The 17,398-nt window shown below is 48.8% G+C and overlaps 1 protein-coding gene across 1 annotated transcript in view; it reads left to right on the forward strand.

Moving 5' to 3' along the window:
- LOC146253194 (protein kinase C beta type) overlaps positions 1 to 13,612 on the forward strand; it is a 44,091-nt gene extending 30,479 nt beyond the window's left edge. The window contains exons 11-17 of the mRNA XM_084677182.1: positions 247 to 338; positions 618 to 680; positions 1,868 to 2,006; positions 3,780 to 3,860; positions 3,978 to 4,085; positions 8,352 to 8,492; positions 12,442 to 13,612. Coding sequence (XP_084533308.1) covers positions 247 to 338; positions 618 to 680; positions 1,868 to 2,006; positions 3,780 to 3,860; positions 3,978 to 4,085; positions 8,352 to 8,492; positions 12,442 to 12,603 — 786 coding nt within the window. The 3' untranslated portion in view covers positions 12,604 to 13,612. The remainder of the gene's footprint in view (positions 1 to 246; positions 339 to 617; positions 681 to 1,867; positions 2,007 to 3,779; positions 3,861 to 3,977; positions 4,086 to 8,351; positions 8,493 to 12,441) is intronic.
- The last annotated feature ends 3,786 nt before the right edge of the window (positions 13,613 to 17,398 follow it).

Genomic DNA, 17,398 nt, shown 5'->3' on the forward strand with positions numbered 1-17,398 from the left:
TCTCGTCCTTCCTCTTATTCACACTCAACTTTCACTCCCCTTCATACACACACATTCACACCCAAATGCATGCAACTGCAAGTGTACAGTAGTTGCAATCCAGCACTAGTCTGTATTGGTGTGGATGGATGCCGAGGCGGTTTACATCTCTGGGTTTGTTTAACCCTCCACCTCTCTCCTACCCCCCTTCTCTCTCTCTCTCTCTCTGTCTCTCTCTCTCTGTCTCTCTCTCTCTTCCTCCCCCAGGACCGCTTGTACTTTGTAATGGAGTACATCAATGGTGGAGACCTTATGTATCAGATACAGCAGGTTGGCAAGTTCAAGGAACCCCATGCTGTGTGAGTATAAACACATACACACACACACAAATACACAAATACACACACACAGACTTGCGCACGTAATCACACCCACACACACACATACACACAACAGCACTGTCGACAGGATGTGCATCTTGCTGCTTCCTGTTGATCTTATCAGCTGATATCTGGCACAGAAGAGACAGCAATGACCTTTACTCTCATCCCTCAAATAAACGGATATTCTTTCTCTCTGTCTCCCCCTCCCTGTGTCTGAATGTGTGTGTGTGTGTGTTTACGTGTGTTTGTGTGTAGGTTCTACGCCGCAGAGATTGCCATAGGCCTTTTTTTCCTGCACCTGAAGGGCATCATTTACAGGTAACGTCACACCTCACTCACACCTCACATACCTCTCACACACCTCTCACACGCCTCACACACGCCTCGCTCGAGTCTCACACACCTCTTTCCCATCTCTCACACACACAGACACCTCACGCCCATCTCACACATAGCTCCTCATCTCGTAGCTCCTCATGTCCGAGCTCCTCATCTCCGTCCAGACAGTACCGTGAACTGGCAGACTGATATCCCCATTTACCACATTTGGATGATTGTGCTACTGTTATCAGTTTGTTACAACACGCTTTGTGTGTAAGGGCCCTATCTTGCACCCAGCGCAATTGACTTAGTCAACAACGCAAAGCCAACGTTTCCCTCCACAGACGCACGTCGAAATGACTGCGCTCCAGTGGGCGGTTCAGCGAAAAGCGTAGCGTGTTCCGGCGCAAACGTTCCCTGATGCTATTTTGCAGTTTCCGAAAAACAATTCCGCCACTGACTAGGAAAAACTTGTATTATTCAGATGCTATTTTAAGGGCGCAAGCTTGGTCCGTGCGCACTGCTGGCAAGGCCAGGGTCTTCTTTCTGCGGAGCTATGTTACAGTGTTTTGATTTATGGCATGTTACATTTCTTCAATGATTATAAACAGATTTTCATGAGAAATCTCTATGTATGTGAACTTGATTTGTAACAATTGTGGCAATTTCCTCCCACGCCTGTTTAACCAAAGATAATTTGGGTGGGTTTCTTCTCCCATCTCCATCAGGATCAAAATCAGAATTCAGTCTATTTGCCATGTTACACAAACACGGAATTTACTGTGCCAGGAAGGCGCGAACAATAAACATATAGGGCTTACCGGTCTTATATTAAGTAAAAAAGTACAATAGTTAAACTAATTCTAAGAACTAAACAATTAAAAAATATAGCTATATATATATATAAAATATATATATATATATAAAATATGTATATATATAAAAAAATATATATATATAAAAATAAGAATTTGAATGAGCTGCATGAGCGATCTTTTACGGCCCTGACGAGAACGTCGGTCTCCTTGGCTGTGAACCGCTCCTGGCGTGCGCCTGGCAAATCCGCCTTTATAATAGCAATCCGCCATGGAACAAGCGCTGCTCTTAAAGGGAATGTGAGATGACGCTCTGATTGGTTTATTGCGACTCAGAGTTGAAGTGTGTGTGTGCATGATCGTCCGCAGGGATCTGAAGTTGGACAACGTCATGCTGGACGCAGAGGGTCACATCAAGATAGCCGACTTTGGGATGTGCAAGGAGAACATGCTGGATGGTGTCACCACCAAGACCTTCTGTGGCACGCCCGACTATATTGCTCCCGAGGTGTGTGTTCTGTGCCAACACACACACTTTCCAGAGCTGTATTATTGATGTTGTGACGGAGTGCTTGACGCATCGCGACTTCAGCAGGTCACACGTCTCACCTGCACTGACACTCGCTCTCACAAGCGCACGCTGTACTTCACCGCACTATGCATCCAACTGCAAAGAGTCCAAAATCTTTGTTCTTGTGTTTTACACGTGGAGCAATGTAGGTCTCTGTTTCCAGAAGGTCCCCACGCAGGTCTGTGTTTAGGTGTCTGCATACAGGTTTTATATAGGTCTCTACAGACGACTCCACACAGGTCTGTGTGCAGGTCTGTATGCAGGTCTGTGTGTAGGTCTGTATGCAGGTCTGTGTGTAGGTCTCTGTATGCAGGTCTGTGTGTAGGTCTGTATGCAGGTCTGTGTGTAGGTCTGTATGCAGGTCTGTGTGTAGGTCTCTGTATGCAGGTCTGTGTGTAGGTCTGTATGCAGGTCTGTGTGTAGGTCTGTATGCAGGTCTGTGTGAAGGTCTCTGTATGCAGGTCTGTGTGTAGGTCTGTATGCAGGTCTGTGTGTAGGTCTCTGTATGCAGGTCTGTGTGCAGGTCTCTGTATGCAGGTCTGTGTGCAGGTCTCTGTATGCAGGTCTGTGTGTAGGTCTGTATGCAGGTCTGTGTGTAGGTCTGTATGCAGGTCTGTGTGTAGGTCTCTGTATGCAGGTCTGTGTGTAGGTCTGTATGCAGGTCTGTGTGTAGGTCTGTATGCAGGTCTGTGTGTAGGTCTCTGTATGCAGGTCTGTGTGCAGGTCTCTGTATGCAGGTCTGTGTGCAGGTCTCTGTATGCAGGTCTGTGTGTAGGTCTGTATGCAGGTCTGTGTGTAGGTCTGTATGCAGGTCTGTGTGTAGGTCTCTGTATGCAGGTCTGTGTGCAGGTCTCTGTATGCAGGTCTGTGTGTAGGTCTGTATGCAGGTCTGTGTGCAGGTCTATATGCAGGTCTGTGTGTAGGTCTGTATGCAGGTCTGTGTGTAGGTCTGTATGCAGGTCTGTGTGCAGGTCTATATGCAGGTCTGTGTGTAGGTCTGTATGCAGGTCTGTGTGTAGGTCTATATGCAGGTCTGTGTGTAGGTCTGTATGCAGGTCTGTGTGTAGGTCTCTGTATGCAGGTCTGTGTGTAGGTCTCTGTATGCAGGTCTGTGTGCAGGTCTCTGTATGCAGGTCTGTGTGTAGGTCTGTATGCAGGTCTGTGTGTAGGTCTGTATGCAGGTCTGTGTGCAGGTCTATATGCAGGTCTGTGTGTAGGTCTGTATGCAGGTCTGTGTGTAGGTCTGTATGCAGGTCTGTGTGTAGGTCTGTATGCAGGTCTGTGTGTAGGTCTGTATGCAGGTCTGTGTGCAGGTCTATATGCAGGTCTGTGTGTAGGTCTGTATGCAGGTCTGTGTGTAGGTCTCTGTATGCAGGTCTGTGTGCAGGTCTCTGTATGCAGGTCTGTGTGTAGGTCTGTATGCAGGTCTGTGTGCAGGTCTATATGCAGGTCTGTGTGTAGGTCTGTATGCAGGTCTGTGTGTAGGTCTCTGTATGCAGGTCTGTGTGCAGGTCTCTGTATGCAGGTCTGTGTGTAGGTCTGTATGCAGGTCTGTGTGCAGGTCTATATGCAGGTCTGTGTGTAGGTCTGTATGCAGGTCTGTGTGTAGGTCTGTATGCAGGTCTGTGTGTAGGTCTGTATGCAGGTCTCTGCATGCTCTGGGTCCAGGTTCAGACACTCCTACAGATCCCATCATGCCGTGTGTTTTAGATCATTGCCTACCAGCCCTACGGGAAGTCTGTCGACTGGTGGGCCTTCGGAGTGCTGCTGTACGAGATGCTAGCTGGACAGGTCAGTGTTTGGGGCTGTGTGTGTGCATGTGTATGTGTATTAGGCAGGAGGGCTTTTGGGGAGCCTTAAGATGAATGTGTGTGTGTGTGCGTGTGTGTGCACGTCCTCTCTCCCCAGCCTCCCTTCGATGGTGAAGATGAGGATGAGCTGTTCCAGTCCATCATGGAGCACCATGTGTCCTACCCCAAGTCCATGTCCAAAGAGGCTGTCGCCATCTGCAAAGGGGTGAGTCTGCACACACACACACACAAACGTACACGCACATGTATGCACACACACACCCACACACAAACGCACACACATGCTGCAATGATACGTGTGCGGGCACACGTCATCGTCAAGCGATGGCAGGAGGAGATGGAGGGGGATGGGGGGGGGGGGGCGGGGGCTTCATCAAGATGGGCTGCATAATTGAACACGTTGTGAGGAAGTGTATGTGGTGTGTGAAACAACATTGTTCACCTCTACTGTGAAAGAGAGTTGCCCTCCCTCCCTCACTTTCTCTGCAGTGTTCATTGTTAAGCTTCCTGTCTCCTCCTCTCTCTCTCTTTCTCTCTCTCTCTCTTTCTGTCTTTCTCTTTTTCCCTGTCTCTCTCTGTATTGTACATCCTCTCTGTCTGTCTGCGCGCGCGCACACACACACACACACACAGAGGCAGAGAGCAGCTCTAATAGTTTAAGCCTGCACTGTGAGCTCAGTTGTCCGTAGAAGACGTCAACTTCCCGAGTCCTCTCCCAACAAGCCTCCCAATAGCACCCCATACCAAATGAGGCCCTGACATTTCCCTCAGCGCAGAAAGGTTCCTTGAGTGTCTGTGTGTGCATTAGTGTGTGTGCATTAGTGTGTATGCGTTTGTGTGTCTGTGTGGGATTCTCTTTCTTAATCACACTTTGGAGAGCAGGCTGTGGTACCACTGTTGCTAACAGAAGCCTTTCTCTCGACCAGTCATTCCCATGAACACAGACTGTGTGTGTGTTTGTGTGTGTGTGTGTGTGTGTACGTGTGCTTGTCTACGTGTTGGTGCATATATGTGTGTGAGCTGATTACTGCCTTAAATGGACTCAGCTCTCTCCATCAAGCCCTCCTCTGTCTCATCCTCTGACGCTGCGCTTCAGTGCCCCCAGTAATCACACACACACACACACACACACACAGAGAAACAGAGAGAGCGCAATGTATGGATGCTCCCTTGTTCCCCCACAGCTCAGACCCATCCCCTCTCTCTCTCCCTCTCCGTCTCTGTCTTTACCTCCCTCTCCTCCCCTCACTCCCACTCTCTCCTTCTCCCAGTCTCACTCTCTTTCTCCCCCATCTCCCACTCTCTCGCAATTGAGCATGGTGTTCTCATCTGCATGCAGACCCATTTAAGATATGCTACAGTGCTCTTCACTAGAATGTCTCTCTGATCTTCTGTCTCTCATTCTCTCCCACGCACACACGCTAACACGCTCATGCACACATACACACTTTAACACACGCTCACACACACCCTCTTAAAACACTTGAGAGCTTGGCGATATTATCACTAGCATAAGCTTAGCTATTGATAGCGTAGCATTCATGTAAGCTATAGGAATAGAACATGCAGTGGTAAGAGGGGGTACCTGAGTGGTGCACTGTAAAAGGGATTATGTTAATCTAACTAATAAAACATTTGGTGACATTTTCCTTAAATTATATCAATTTGACAATGACAAAAACCTTGAGTACCGCCTACCTAAAACGGTCAGGAAATTAAGTTGAACTTAATTGGAGATAAATTGTCATTAACATAAACTAAAATGTTTAGGTTTGAACTTTTTTCTAAACTTTTTTTTTTAGGTGTTCTCTGTGTCAAATCTACTTCAAATAAATAAATAGCATGATGTACACTCTAAAAAATATTACTTAAATCTAACTAAGCTACACAAAAAAATGAAACACCGGGTCAACGCAAAGAATGAAGGCGACATTTTCCACTAGCCTTTTGGACTCCTGGTAGATATCAATTACATTGATATTACTCAATTGATACAATTGAAATATACGGGGAGTATATCAAGGTCAATAAAATGGCTCCATCACAACGCAGAAGTTCAGATTTAATGGGACCTGCGACAACTCCTCACCTACAGCATCAGAACCCAAATTGAGCAAACGTAACAGTAGTATAAACCTTAAAACAAACAAAATATGCGAACGATCGTAACACCAAGTTACCACACAATTTGTTCTAGATATGTCTTTAATCAAGTGGAATTATGCATGGCGATGACCAACTGTGTACGGTACACATAAATACACCTCGAGGCCAAATACACCTAGAGGCCAAATTTAGCTTCTCTTGCCACTGTAATACATTCAGCTGGCCCCATGTTGGTCCATGAGCAATTTATTTCTGCAAAATACGCAACGGCTTATGGGTAAAACAGTTGATGTGTCTTATCCTTCGTATATCTATCCAGAGCAGAGCAGTCTACTCTGGGTCAGACATAGTCTTCTTCCTGGGCCTCAGCTCTCAAGGATATGGTTCCGGCTGCACCCTCGACCAGCCACTGCACTGGGAAGAACCTATCCTATAGTTAGATCACACAGGAACTTGCGTAAACGCAAACACACACACACACAGTCATCCTATTGATAATCCTGTGGCCTCCCCTTCTCTCATCTGTCATGCTGCAGAAAGGGTAGGAAATGTCAGAGGTCTCCGCTAGCCAGACGTGCTGCTCTCCTCTCTCTGCCTCCTCTTTATTTCTGTGGCCCTCCCTCTCTTTGCTTTGACGCTCCCCTCTCTCTCTCTCTCTCTCTCTCTCTCTCTCTCTCTCTCTCTCTCTCTCTCTCTCTCTCTCTCTCTCTCTCTCTCTCTCTCTCTCTCTCTCTCTCTCTCTTCCCAGGCCTCCCTCCCTCCCCTGCCTCCATTGTGCTCTGCTCATTTCATGTGCGCTCTTCCTCTCCGTCTCCCACCGTCCGTCTTTGCCTCCCGTCTCCCTGTTGCTATCTCTTCATTCTCTTTGTACTTTGTCTTTATCTTTCCGTCCTTCAGTCGCTCTAAGCTTTCACACGCCCCTCCCTCTCTCACCCTTTACTTTGTGGGGCCCCGCTGGTTTACAGTATGCGTTCCCCTACCACTTCTATCTGCCCCACGAAGCACACACACACACACACTCACCGACCTCCACACACCTACACACAAGCACACACACTCACTGGCCTCCACACACCTACACACAAGCACACACACTATCGGCCTCCACACACCTCCGCACACACATTCTCATAATCATCCTCTACCATATGGTTACACACTCACACACCAACACACACACACTCCTGTCACACGCGCACACTCACACACACAAACACGCGCGCGGAGTTAACCCTATCAGGACCACAGGGAAGCGTGGGAGGGGCATCCATGCGTTCATGCTCTGGTGGAGATCTACTGTAGTAGAACTATGCTCAATAATCATCACTAATGCATGCTACACTCTACGGGCCCACTGTGGGGGTGGGGCAGGTTGTGGGGGTGTGTAGTGAGTGAGTAGGGACCTGCCCTATCCCCTGCCTCTCCCTTGCTAACACAGCCATGCTGTAATACTTCAGCGCCCCATGCATATTTAATGGACACCAAGGTGCCTACAAAGCCTTGGCTTGTTCTGTTTCAGCCCCGACTACTCTAACGCTGTATGTGTTAAACTCAACTACTCAACACCTAGTCAAACAGCCGTTTGTCCCAACGTACACTCGCTCACACACACCAGAAACACACACACACACACACACAGTTACTATCTCCCACGCACATATACACACAACCTCACACACTCCCATAGACATACACAACCACACACACAGACACACACACACACACAGACAAAAGCCACCACTCACCCATGCAGTGTGTAGTATCACGGTTCAACAGTGCAAGAAGTACCTTCGGACAAAAGATTATTGAGGATTTCAGCTCTGTCAAACATGCTGCATTAAACAGCACATTTCTGTGTGTGTATGTGTGTGTGTGTGTACGTGTGTATGTTGCCCCTACACTCCTTAAGTTCATATGACATGAAGACTACCCGTGGTCAGTGTTGTTTAAGTGTTAATGTAATGAGTTATGACTAGGTCTCCTGAGGGAGGTAGACTCTCTCGGACGCCCTTGGCCCTGCTTGTTGAGGTGTTGCAGGCCCAGGCATATTAAGTGTCCTGTCACAGTGCATGTGGAAACAGTGATTGGGATCAAGCGGAATGAACTGTACTATGGGCAGGCACTGGTTCAGGAAGCCCCTTGGGGTCTTAAGACGTGCTAGTCACAGAACCGAGAAGGTATGGATCAATGCATGAGTAGAGTTATAAATGAATGAATGGGTGGGTGAGTGGGTAGGTAGATAGATAGATAGACAAACAGCAAATTAATAAAAAAAACGACATGCAGGTTCGGTTAGACCTCTTCACTGAACCCTAACCCCTGACCTCTAACCTTAACCCCTGACCTCTAACCCTGTCCTGTCCAGCTGATGACCAAGCACCCAGGGAAGCGTCTGGGCTGTGGGCCCGAGGGGGAGAGGGACATCAGAGAGCATGGCTTCTTCCGCTACATGGACTGGGAGAAGCTGGAGAACAAGGAAGTCCAGCCTCCGTTCAAACCCAAGGCTGTAAGTTGGTCCAACTGCAACCCTAACCCAACCTTCACCTACCCTCCTCACCCCAACCTTCACCTACCCTCCTCTCCTCACCCCAACCTTCACCTACTCTCCTCTCCTCACCCCAATCTTCACCGACCCTCTTCTCCTCACCCCAACCTTCACCTACCCTCCTCTCCTCACCCCAACCTTCACCTACCCTCCTCTCCTCTCCTTACCCCAACCTTCCCCTTCCCTGTTCTCCTCACCCCAACCTTCACCTACCCTCCTCTCCTCACCCCAACCTTCGCCTCTCCCAATCCCTCCCCTACCCGCACACCCTTTCCTCTCCTCTTCTTGCAATGTCTACCTCTATTTTCTTTCCTGTTTCTACGGTCTTCCTAATGAGTTATTTTTCCTCCTTCCTGATGAAACACATACACAGGTAAGTAGACCTGCATGATCAAAATAATGATGGTGATAAGAATGATGACAAAGATGGTGACAATGACGAGGACGATAATGATGGTGGTAATGATGATGAGGGTAAAAAGGGTGGGGGGATGACGATGAGGATGGTGGTAATGAGGTTGGCTGTGACGAAAATGTTGAAGATGTCCATTGGAGTTGGTGAGGGCTTTGGTTGGTGTGGTCCAGTGCAGAGTCCAGACTGTCAGTCATACTGTTGTAGGAAGGTCATGGCAGACCACGGACTGGAGCAGATCACAGTAGTGGTGTACATAGGGCAGCTTCCCTAGTCGTAGATTAGGCCTAATCCCACACTAAGACATGCCTTCAGTGGAAGAGCGTTCATTCAAAGACAGATTTGTAGTCCCACATAATCTGAAGACCCGATAAGGATGGCAGGATTCTTCCTCTCTCTTTTTATCTCTCTCTCAACCCACTGCCTTCGTTCCGCCTCTCTGCTCTCTCACACTCTCCCTCACACTCTCCCTCTCTTGTCTGGTGTTATCTCTTTATCTCTCTCTCCCTCTCTCTCTCTGTATTTCTGTCTTTCTCTCCCTGTCTGTCGGTCTTTCTCTCGTTTGCTCCTCCTTTCTCTCAACCTGTCTATTTATCTCTCTCTGCATTTCCATCTCCTTCTCTCCCTGTCCGTCTTTCTCTCTCTCTCTCTCTCTCTCTCTCTCTCTCTCTCTCTCTCTCTCTCTCTCTCTCTCTCTCTCTCTCTCTCTCTCTCTCTCTCTCTCTCTCTCTCTCTCTCTCTCTCTCTCTCTCTCTCTGTTTCTCTCTCTCTCTCTGTTTCTCTTTCTCTTTCTCTATCTCTCTCACTCGCTCTTTTTCTCTCTCATTTATTCATGCAGGCCAGACGGTGCCCAGGGCAGTCTCACCTCAGCCCTCACCTCTCTCTGCCAGGAACACAGGAGCAGGGGGAGGGAGGGAGGGAGGGAGAGGAAGAGAGGGAGAGGAAGGGAGGGAAAGAGGGGGGGAAGGGAAATAGCTTAAAAGAAAAAGGGCAGGGGAGTGAGAAGTGGGTTTACAGGTATTGTAAGAAAGACAGTCTGGGGGTGGGGGGTGGGGAGAGTGTGTGTGTGCTTGGGGTTGTTTCTGCGTGTGCATGTGTGTGTGTGTGTTTAGCAGCTCATTATGTTCCTGCCAACTCCAGAAGCTGTGATCTCTCCGTGTGTTCCCCACCTGACTATCACTCTATTCTCTTTTTCCCTCCACCTCTCTCATCCCCCTCTCCCCCTCTACATCTCTCTCCTCTTTCTCCCTCTCTCATCCCCCTCTCCCCCTCTACATCTCTCTCCTCTTTCTCCCTCTCTCATCCCCCTCTCCCCCTCTACATCTCTCTCCTCTTTCTCCCTCTCTCATCCCCCTCTCCCCCTCTACATCTCTCTCCTCTTTCTCCCTCTCTTATCCCCCTCTCCCCCTCTACATCTCTCTTCTCTGTTTCTCGCTTCCTTCTTTCGTGTCTCTTTTTTCTGCCTTTTGTCCTTTCTACTTCTGTCGTTGAGACTTCTCTCTGAGACAGGCTTGTCTTTCTGCGGTGTTTGTGTGCCGTGCACGTGTGTTTGTGTCACAACATTTTCTGTCGATGAGGGGGTGGTGTCAGTCGTGTTGCCATAGCGCCCCACCCCCCCCCACCCCACCCCCAGCAGTCACCGTGGTAACTGTGATCCTAATGGCAGTGGACGGGTCGATCTGTGAGGACAGAGACGAGCTCTCTCCTCAATTCTCAGTTCTTGATGGAACACACACCGGATGAAAGCACACACACACACACACATTCTCACAGTCCCAGATACACATGCTCACATACACACTATCTCTTACCCTCTGCTAAAAAACTGTGGTCTACTAAAAGCACAAACACACACACACACATTAGGGTTCACATTCAGCCCAATGAGTCAGTCCTAGTACCCACAAGGGCGAGCGAGGGAAACCAGACCCATATGAGACACTGATTGCGGTACAGCAGGGTCAATGGTTTGGTAATGTGTGTGTGCATGCATGCGTGTGTGTGTGCGATTATGATTCGGTTATTAGTGTGCTCCTGTGTTTGGCTGCAGATATAAAGGGGGCTGTAGCTTAGAGTGACAGACAGATTATACTGTGGGCTCGGCTGTGTCTTTTACGACGCTCGTTCAGCTCACTGCCTGTATGGGAGATTCTATTGTTGTTATTGCTACAGGCAGGAATGTGTGTGTGTGTGTGTGTGTATGCATGTGTGCCATTTTAGCTAAAGGCCTGAATCGGTTCTATATGTTGCATTTCTATGGTCCAGTAACGGCGGAATCAGGTCAACCATAAGTAGAATAAGGTTAAGATGATGTCATATGAAAGCACACACACACACACACACACATACAGAGCCGGGGGGCCCCACTGCTGTTAAGGTTTTTTTTCGGAGTTCTTCATGCAGCTGTCTTCTGCCCTGATGGGGCTGCACCTGAATAAGACTGGCCTCAGCTGAATGTAGGAGGCAAGTCCTGGAATCTGCAGCTCTGGACCAGGCTACTGTGTGTGTGTGTGTGTGTGTGTGTGTGTGACCAAGGGGTCACCATTTGAACTGAAGGTGTGCAATATTCGCGAGTAGCTTCATGCTCCTCCGATGTCTCTGCAAACACAGGTTCTCTGATCTCTCTACCTCTGTCGCTCTCCCGCTCTCGTTCTCCACCTTTCCATGTCTCTACCTCTCCTTCGCTCCGTCTCGCTACTCCTCTATCTCTTTACCTCTCCATCTCTCCTCGCCCACCCCCCCCTCCCTTTCTCTCTCTCCATCAATCTCTGTTCATCTCTCCTCGCCACCCCCGCCCCCTCCCCTCTCTCTTGCTCTCTCTCAGTACACATCCAGTGCCTCTCAATGCTCCTCTAGTTATTGTCTGTCCGTCAGGGCTGTCTCTTCAGGATACGTCTGTACATACCTGGTGTTGGCTCCTCTCAGTGCTGTCGAGTCCTATCTGACTGTCAAACTGGCAGAACTCGCCTGACAAGACTGTTGAGTTTTATTGAATGTCTGTCGTTCTCGATGTGCTCTCCTGTTTGTTGGCCGAGCCTCATCTCTTGTCATTCATCTCTCTGCCACACTGCCTTTCTGTGTTCCCTTCCTAACAATCCATCCCTCCTTCCGTCCACCCAGCGTTTGTTCTCTCCCTTGTGCGTGTCATCCGTCTGTCTGTGTGTGTTGGTCCTGACGTTGTGTGTGTGTGTGTGTGTGTGTGTGTGTGTGTGTGTGTGTGCGTGTGATTGATCGGATCAGTCCCTGTGAAGTGCTGTGCTGTCCGTCCTCAGCCTGGGGAGCTGAGCAGGTTCAGTTGAAGGTTGCTGTGTACTTCATGCCCCATGCTTCAAAAGTAGCGCCCTCGCGAAGGAATGCACCGTGATGTCACGTCTGACTCCAGACTTCTGGTTTTCTCATGCCTTGCTCCGTCCATCACCATCTCTCTCTTGTTCTCCTCTCTACCCCTCACCCCCACCCCCCACCCCCTCCCGACCCAACCACCCACCACCACCACAGTGCGGAAAGGAGGCGGAGAACTTTGATCGCTTTTTCACCCGCCATCCCCCAGTCCTGACCCCCCCAGACCAAGAAGTCATCCAGAACCTGGACCAGGACGAGTTTGAGGGCTTCTCCTTCATCAACCCAGAGTTCCCCTCTGCTAGCCCAGAACACAGCTAAGGCCCAGCACATGGACACACAGACACACACACAGATACAGTATACAGACACACACACACACACACATGCACTCAGACTTATCACATTGCAGTCCCACACTGAGAGAAAGTGCACTACACAGTCCTGACACACACCCACACGCACACACACACACACACACTTTCTCTCACACACACATATACAGTCTTACACACACGCTTTCACATGTCTCACATAACTATCTGCATTCCTTATGATAATCTAGAATGTGTGTAATTTGTGGTATCAGTTTTCTTGCTCCTTGGTTATTTCAGGTCCATACCTTTTGCTTTCTTTGGTGTGGGTGTCATTTCTTGAGATGACAGAGTCAATGGGCTCCCCACACCAGCAGAAACTGGAATGTTACTTCAGATCTGTTTGCATGAGTTTATTTTTTTTGTTATGCCTGGAGCGAAGTTAGCTACATAGCGATAGGTAGTACCGATCCTCCTTCTCTAGTATACATATAAGCAATGAGAGGGAACAAGGGTTTGGTTTGTTATAAAGCATGATAAAAAAGGTTTATGTTTACAAGGTGTGTATGTGTGGCGGTACACACCTGCTTGAGTGTGTGTTCGCTTCTGTGGTGTTGTGATGAAGGTCCGCATAACAAGCCTTTGTTTAGCCACACCCACGTCCTTCAGGCACTCCTCCATCATCCCCCTCTCCCCCTAAACCAGGCTTGGTCTGGCCCGACCCCTCTTGTCCTGTGGTCTGTTCCAGAGACATGGAAAGATATGTATCTGGTTGGGTGATGGTGAGAGAGTGTGACCGGATTTTGTGTATCCATAATGTAACTGGTGGTTTTTAATCACTGCTGTGAAACACTGCTGTCTGATTGGAGCGCTGTGAAGGACTCGGTGCTGGGAGCTCTGTGAGTCAGACAGGAAGTCGTATCTGTCCTGTTGTTTTGTTTTGCCGTACCCAAGCTAGCAATAATCCTGTGGTAGACATGATCAGAACTAACCTGCTGAGTGGAATATAGAGTAAAAAGGGGGGAGGGGGAGGTATGGGTGTGGGTGGCTGGGTGGGTGGGGGTGGGGGAGGCGTCAGTTACCACGGCAACCCCAGTGGGCTGTAGTCAGTCTTAGTAACCATGGCGACCGCTGCTGAAACGAGTGTCGGCAGTTGCAGGTTACCAGTTGTTACCCCTGGTTATCTGGTGCCTCATCATATCGGACTCTTCATCAGAGGGCCTTCAGGGAGCTGCAGAGCTGGTTACACGCTGCAGGGAAAGGGTTTCCACAGTGGTCTGGGACTGTGGGACACTGCTGTGTCTGTGCTCGGAGACACCATTCTTCTGCGCTGTGTCCGTGCTAGGGGACACCATTCTGCGGCGCTGTGTCCGTGCTAGGGGACACCATTCTGCAGCGCTGTGTCCGTGCTAGGGGACACCATTCTGCAGCGCTGTGTCCGTGCTAGGGGACACCATTCTGCAGCGCTGTGTGTGAGCTGGCTGTTCTAATGAACAGGAGAGGGGTGTTCCTTGGCTCTCCATCTGCAGAGCCAACATAGCTGTCTCGTTTCTGCCAAAATGTGCTTTGTAGATAAGAACAGGGCGGACTTCTGTTTTTGCGAATATGACCAACAACAACTACCAATACCTATACATACATATATAAATATATATAGAAACCTGTGTCAAATGTTATGATATGTGTCTTTAAACAAATGTGGTCAGTATTGTAAAAGCTTTGGATGAGAACTGTTTCCAGCTGAACTGTGTATGTTGTTTTCTATTGGCTGTGCACTGGCAAAGAAGGCAACTTTGTGCATGAACTATATTAACCTCAGCTCATGTTTGATAAATAAAAAACAAAGGATTGACTCTCAGTGCTGGAGAGGACCAATCCCTGCTATCCTGTGTGCTTTGTATGATAGATATCAGAAATGCTTCTCAAATGCTTTCTATGTGCCAAAGTATTTTCCAGAAAAAAAGTATACATTCAATAAACTTTGAAAATGAAAAGCGCTTGGGAGGGCTTGCTGTTTGCCCGGTTCCGAACCTCGTGTGTCTGGAGTGTGTTCCTGTGGTGGTGACATGTGTCTGGAGGTGTGTACCAGACACCAACACTGTGTCTGCCGTGTTCAAGTCAGTCAACCCCCAGGTTCTCCTTTCTTCTCTTTCTTCCCTCTCCCGCTCTCTCCCTTTCTCGCGTTTCTACGCAGCGTGTGCCCTGTCTGCAGTGATGCAGGGCTTGAGAAAGCGAGGGGGAGGCGAGGGAGAGGAGGAGAAGGAGGAGAAAGAGAAGGTGAGCGATGCAAGGCCCGCGACAGGCTCTGCATATTTCATGGCTGCCACTTATGATAAGAGCCCTGATGTCCATGTAGGCCTGATAAGTTTAAGAAAATAACGTGAGGAACATGGCCTACATAGAGTCCTGCTGAGGTAGGGATACACAGAGCTGGACAAGCACTCAGCCACACTGCCGACTTCACATCAACGTTACTGTCACTACTGCTACTACACACTACTATAGCTACTACACAGTACTACTGCACTGCAAAGTCTTGTATGTGAGACGTTTGCATTTTAGCTTCACCAGGCTATTTGTATGCCAGCAGTCACAGGCTACATGTACAGTATGTTAGCTATGGTAGGATACATGTATGAGAGCAGTCTTAGGCTGCCTGTATTTGAGCTGTTGGATAGGCCTTTATGTTTGATCAGGCTACAGTTAGCAATGGTAGGCGACATATCTGTTAGGGTTAGTCTACATATATGTTTGCAATAGCAGACTACTCAGGCAAGCAATAGCATGCTAGACAGGCTATGCATTTCAGCAATGGTAGGCTATATATACATGAACAGTGTTGTACTGTATGTATGTTAGCAGTGGTAGGCTTCATTATTATGTACATTAGCCGTGGTGGGCTACAGTGGCAGAGGCAGCACCAAGTCTTGGGGCTAATTAATTCTGAATGTTGCAGTCCCCAAATTAAAGCAAGTGGCTTCTGCACAAAGCACACTGAGCTTATCAGCCCAAAACAGGTCAGCGTTTGATACCGCCGTTCACTCGCTCTCTTCGCTCGCTCTCCTCGCTCCTCTCCTCCTCCTCCTCCGCCCGCGCTTCCCCCTCTACCCTCCTCCGCTGACATCAGCTCGTCTCTCGCTAATCCTCTCGTTCCTGAAAAGCCCCCGGTTGCCCGAGAGAGTGAGAGAAAGAGAGAGAGACGACGAGGAGGAAATTAAAGAATCAGAACCATGATTGTATATTACAGTAATTGTCTGTAGAATGTAGTAAGGCAATAGGAAGGTTGTGTGTGTGTGTGTGTGTGTGTGTGTGTGTGTGTGTGTGTGTGTGTGTGAGAGTGGTTGCTCCCAAGGGACAGTTTACTGTGCACGTTCAGGCAACTGTTATCACTCCTTTACATCTAGACCAAGGGCCACTGATCTTAATCTTTACTCTTTCTTCACCCCTCTCTCCTTTTCTGTCTCTTTCCTCTCTTACCCCTCCCTATCTCTCATCTTCTCTCTCTCCTCTATCTCTCCCCCTCTCTTTCTCTTCTCTTCTCTTTCTGTCTCTCTTCATGCCTCTCTGTTTCTCTTTTTCCCTGGCTCCTCTCTTCCTCTCTCGCTCTCTACCCCTCTCTCTTCTCTCTTCACCTCCCCCCTCTCTCGATACCAGGGGCCATATCTCTCTCCTCCGTCTCTCAGTGTTGACTGCAGTTGAAGTCTGCTAAGATGGATGGTATTACTTATAAACTGCCCTGTGTGGCTGGGGGCTGTATGTGTTTGCGTGTGAAAGAGGATGGAAAGATGTTTAAATGTAATTCCTCATGAACTGTTGAAATTGTTGCTGTATGTTATGTCTTTTTAAACACACACACACACACACATATTACTGCCACACATATTTCGAACATATTTGTCCATGGTGCCTGGCTAGGCCCCAGTAAGACCAGGGACTCTAGTGGACCGTATGCCAAGGTACCTGACCTGGAGATGGGACTGGTGTCCCGGTGTGTCCTGGGGTGGATTACTCCTTCGTAGGAGAGTGGTCAGAAGGTAGGAGAAGATGTGTTATTTCAGCTCTGCTCTCCAACCCTCTTCTGTCCTCTCTGCTCCACAGACCCAGAACCCAACCCAATCCCAGTTTGCATTTGGCTTTGCAGGATAAGCCTGTCACACCACACACCCTCAGCCACAGTGTGTTGGAGCCACCACACTCTGACTTTTATCATTACACAGTCTTAGGTTAAGAACACACTGAAGATCAATAAGCCTGTTTAGTGTATAAGCAGCAAAATGAATATGGCCTACTTTTATCGTCCTCCAAACTCATAAAGCACTACGGCTTGGACAGGGTCCTGGGTCTAGCTGTTTGTATCCGGTTCTGTCCCTTTTGTGGTTTCTGACTGTGCCTGCTGGCTGGCTCTGGCTGGCTGGTTGGCTGGCTGGTTGGCTGAATGGCTGGTTGGCTGAATGGCTGGTTGGCTATCTGGCTGGTTGGCTGGCTGACTGGTTGGCTATCTGGCTGGCTGGTTGGCTATCTGGCTGGTTGGCTGGCTGGTTGGCTATCTAGCTGGTTGGCTGGCTGGTTGGTTGGCTGGCTGTCTGGTTGGCTATCTGGCTGGCTGGTTGGCTATCTGGCTGGTTGGCTATCTGGCTGGTTGGCTATCTGGCTGGTTGGCTGGCTGGCTGACTATCTGGTTTCCCTCTCTCTCTGTGGTTGTTTCTTTTCGTGTCCTGAGTAGCTGATCAGATGTTGGTTTCCATGGTAACTATTTCTATGTGTTTGTTAGTGGTGATGGTCAGCGTACCTGTCAGTTGGCT

The sequence above is a fragment of the Hypomesus nipponensis genome, chromosome 17, assembly GCF_054491055.1.
Source record: "Hypomesus nipponensis isolate SF chromosome 17, ASM5449105v1, whole genome shotgun sequence".
Lineage (NCBI taxonomy): Eukaryota > Metazoa > Chordata > Actinopteri > Osmeriformes > Osmeridae > Hypomesus > Hypomesus nipponensis.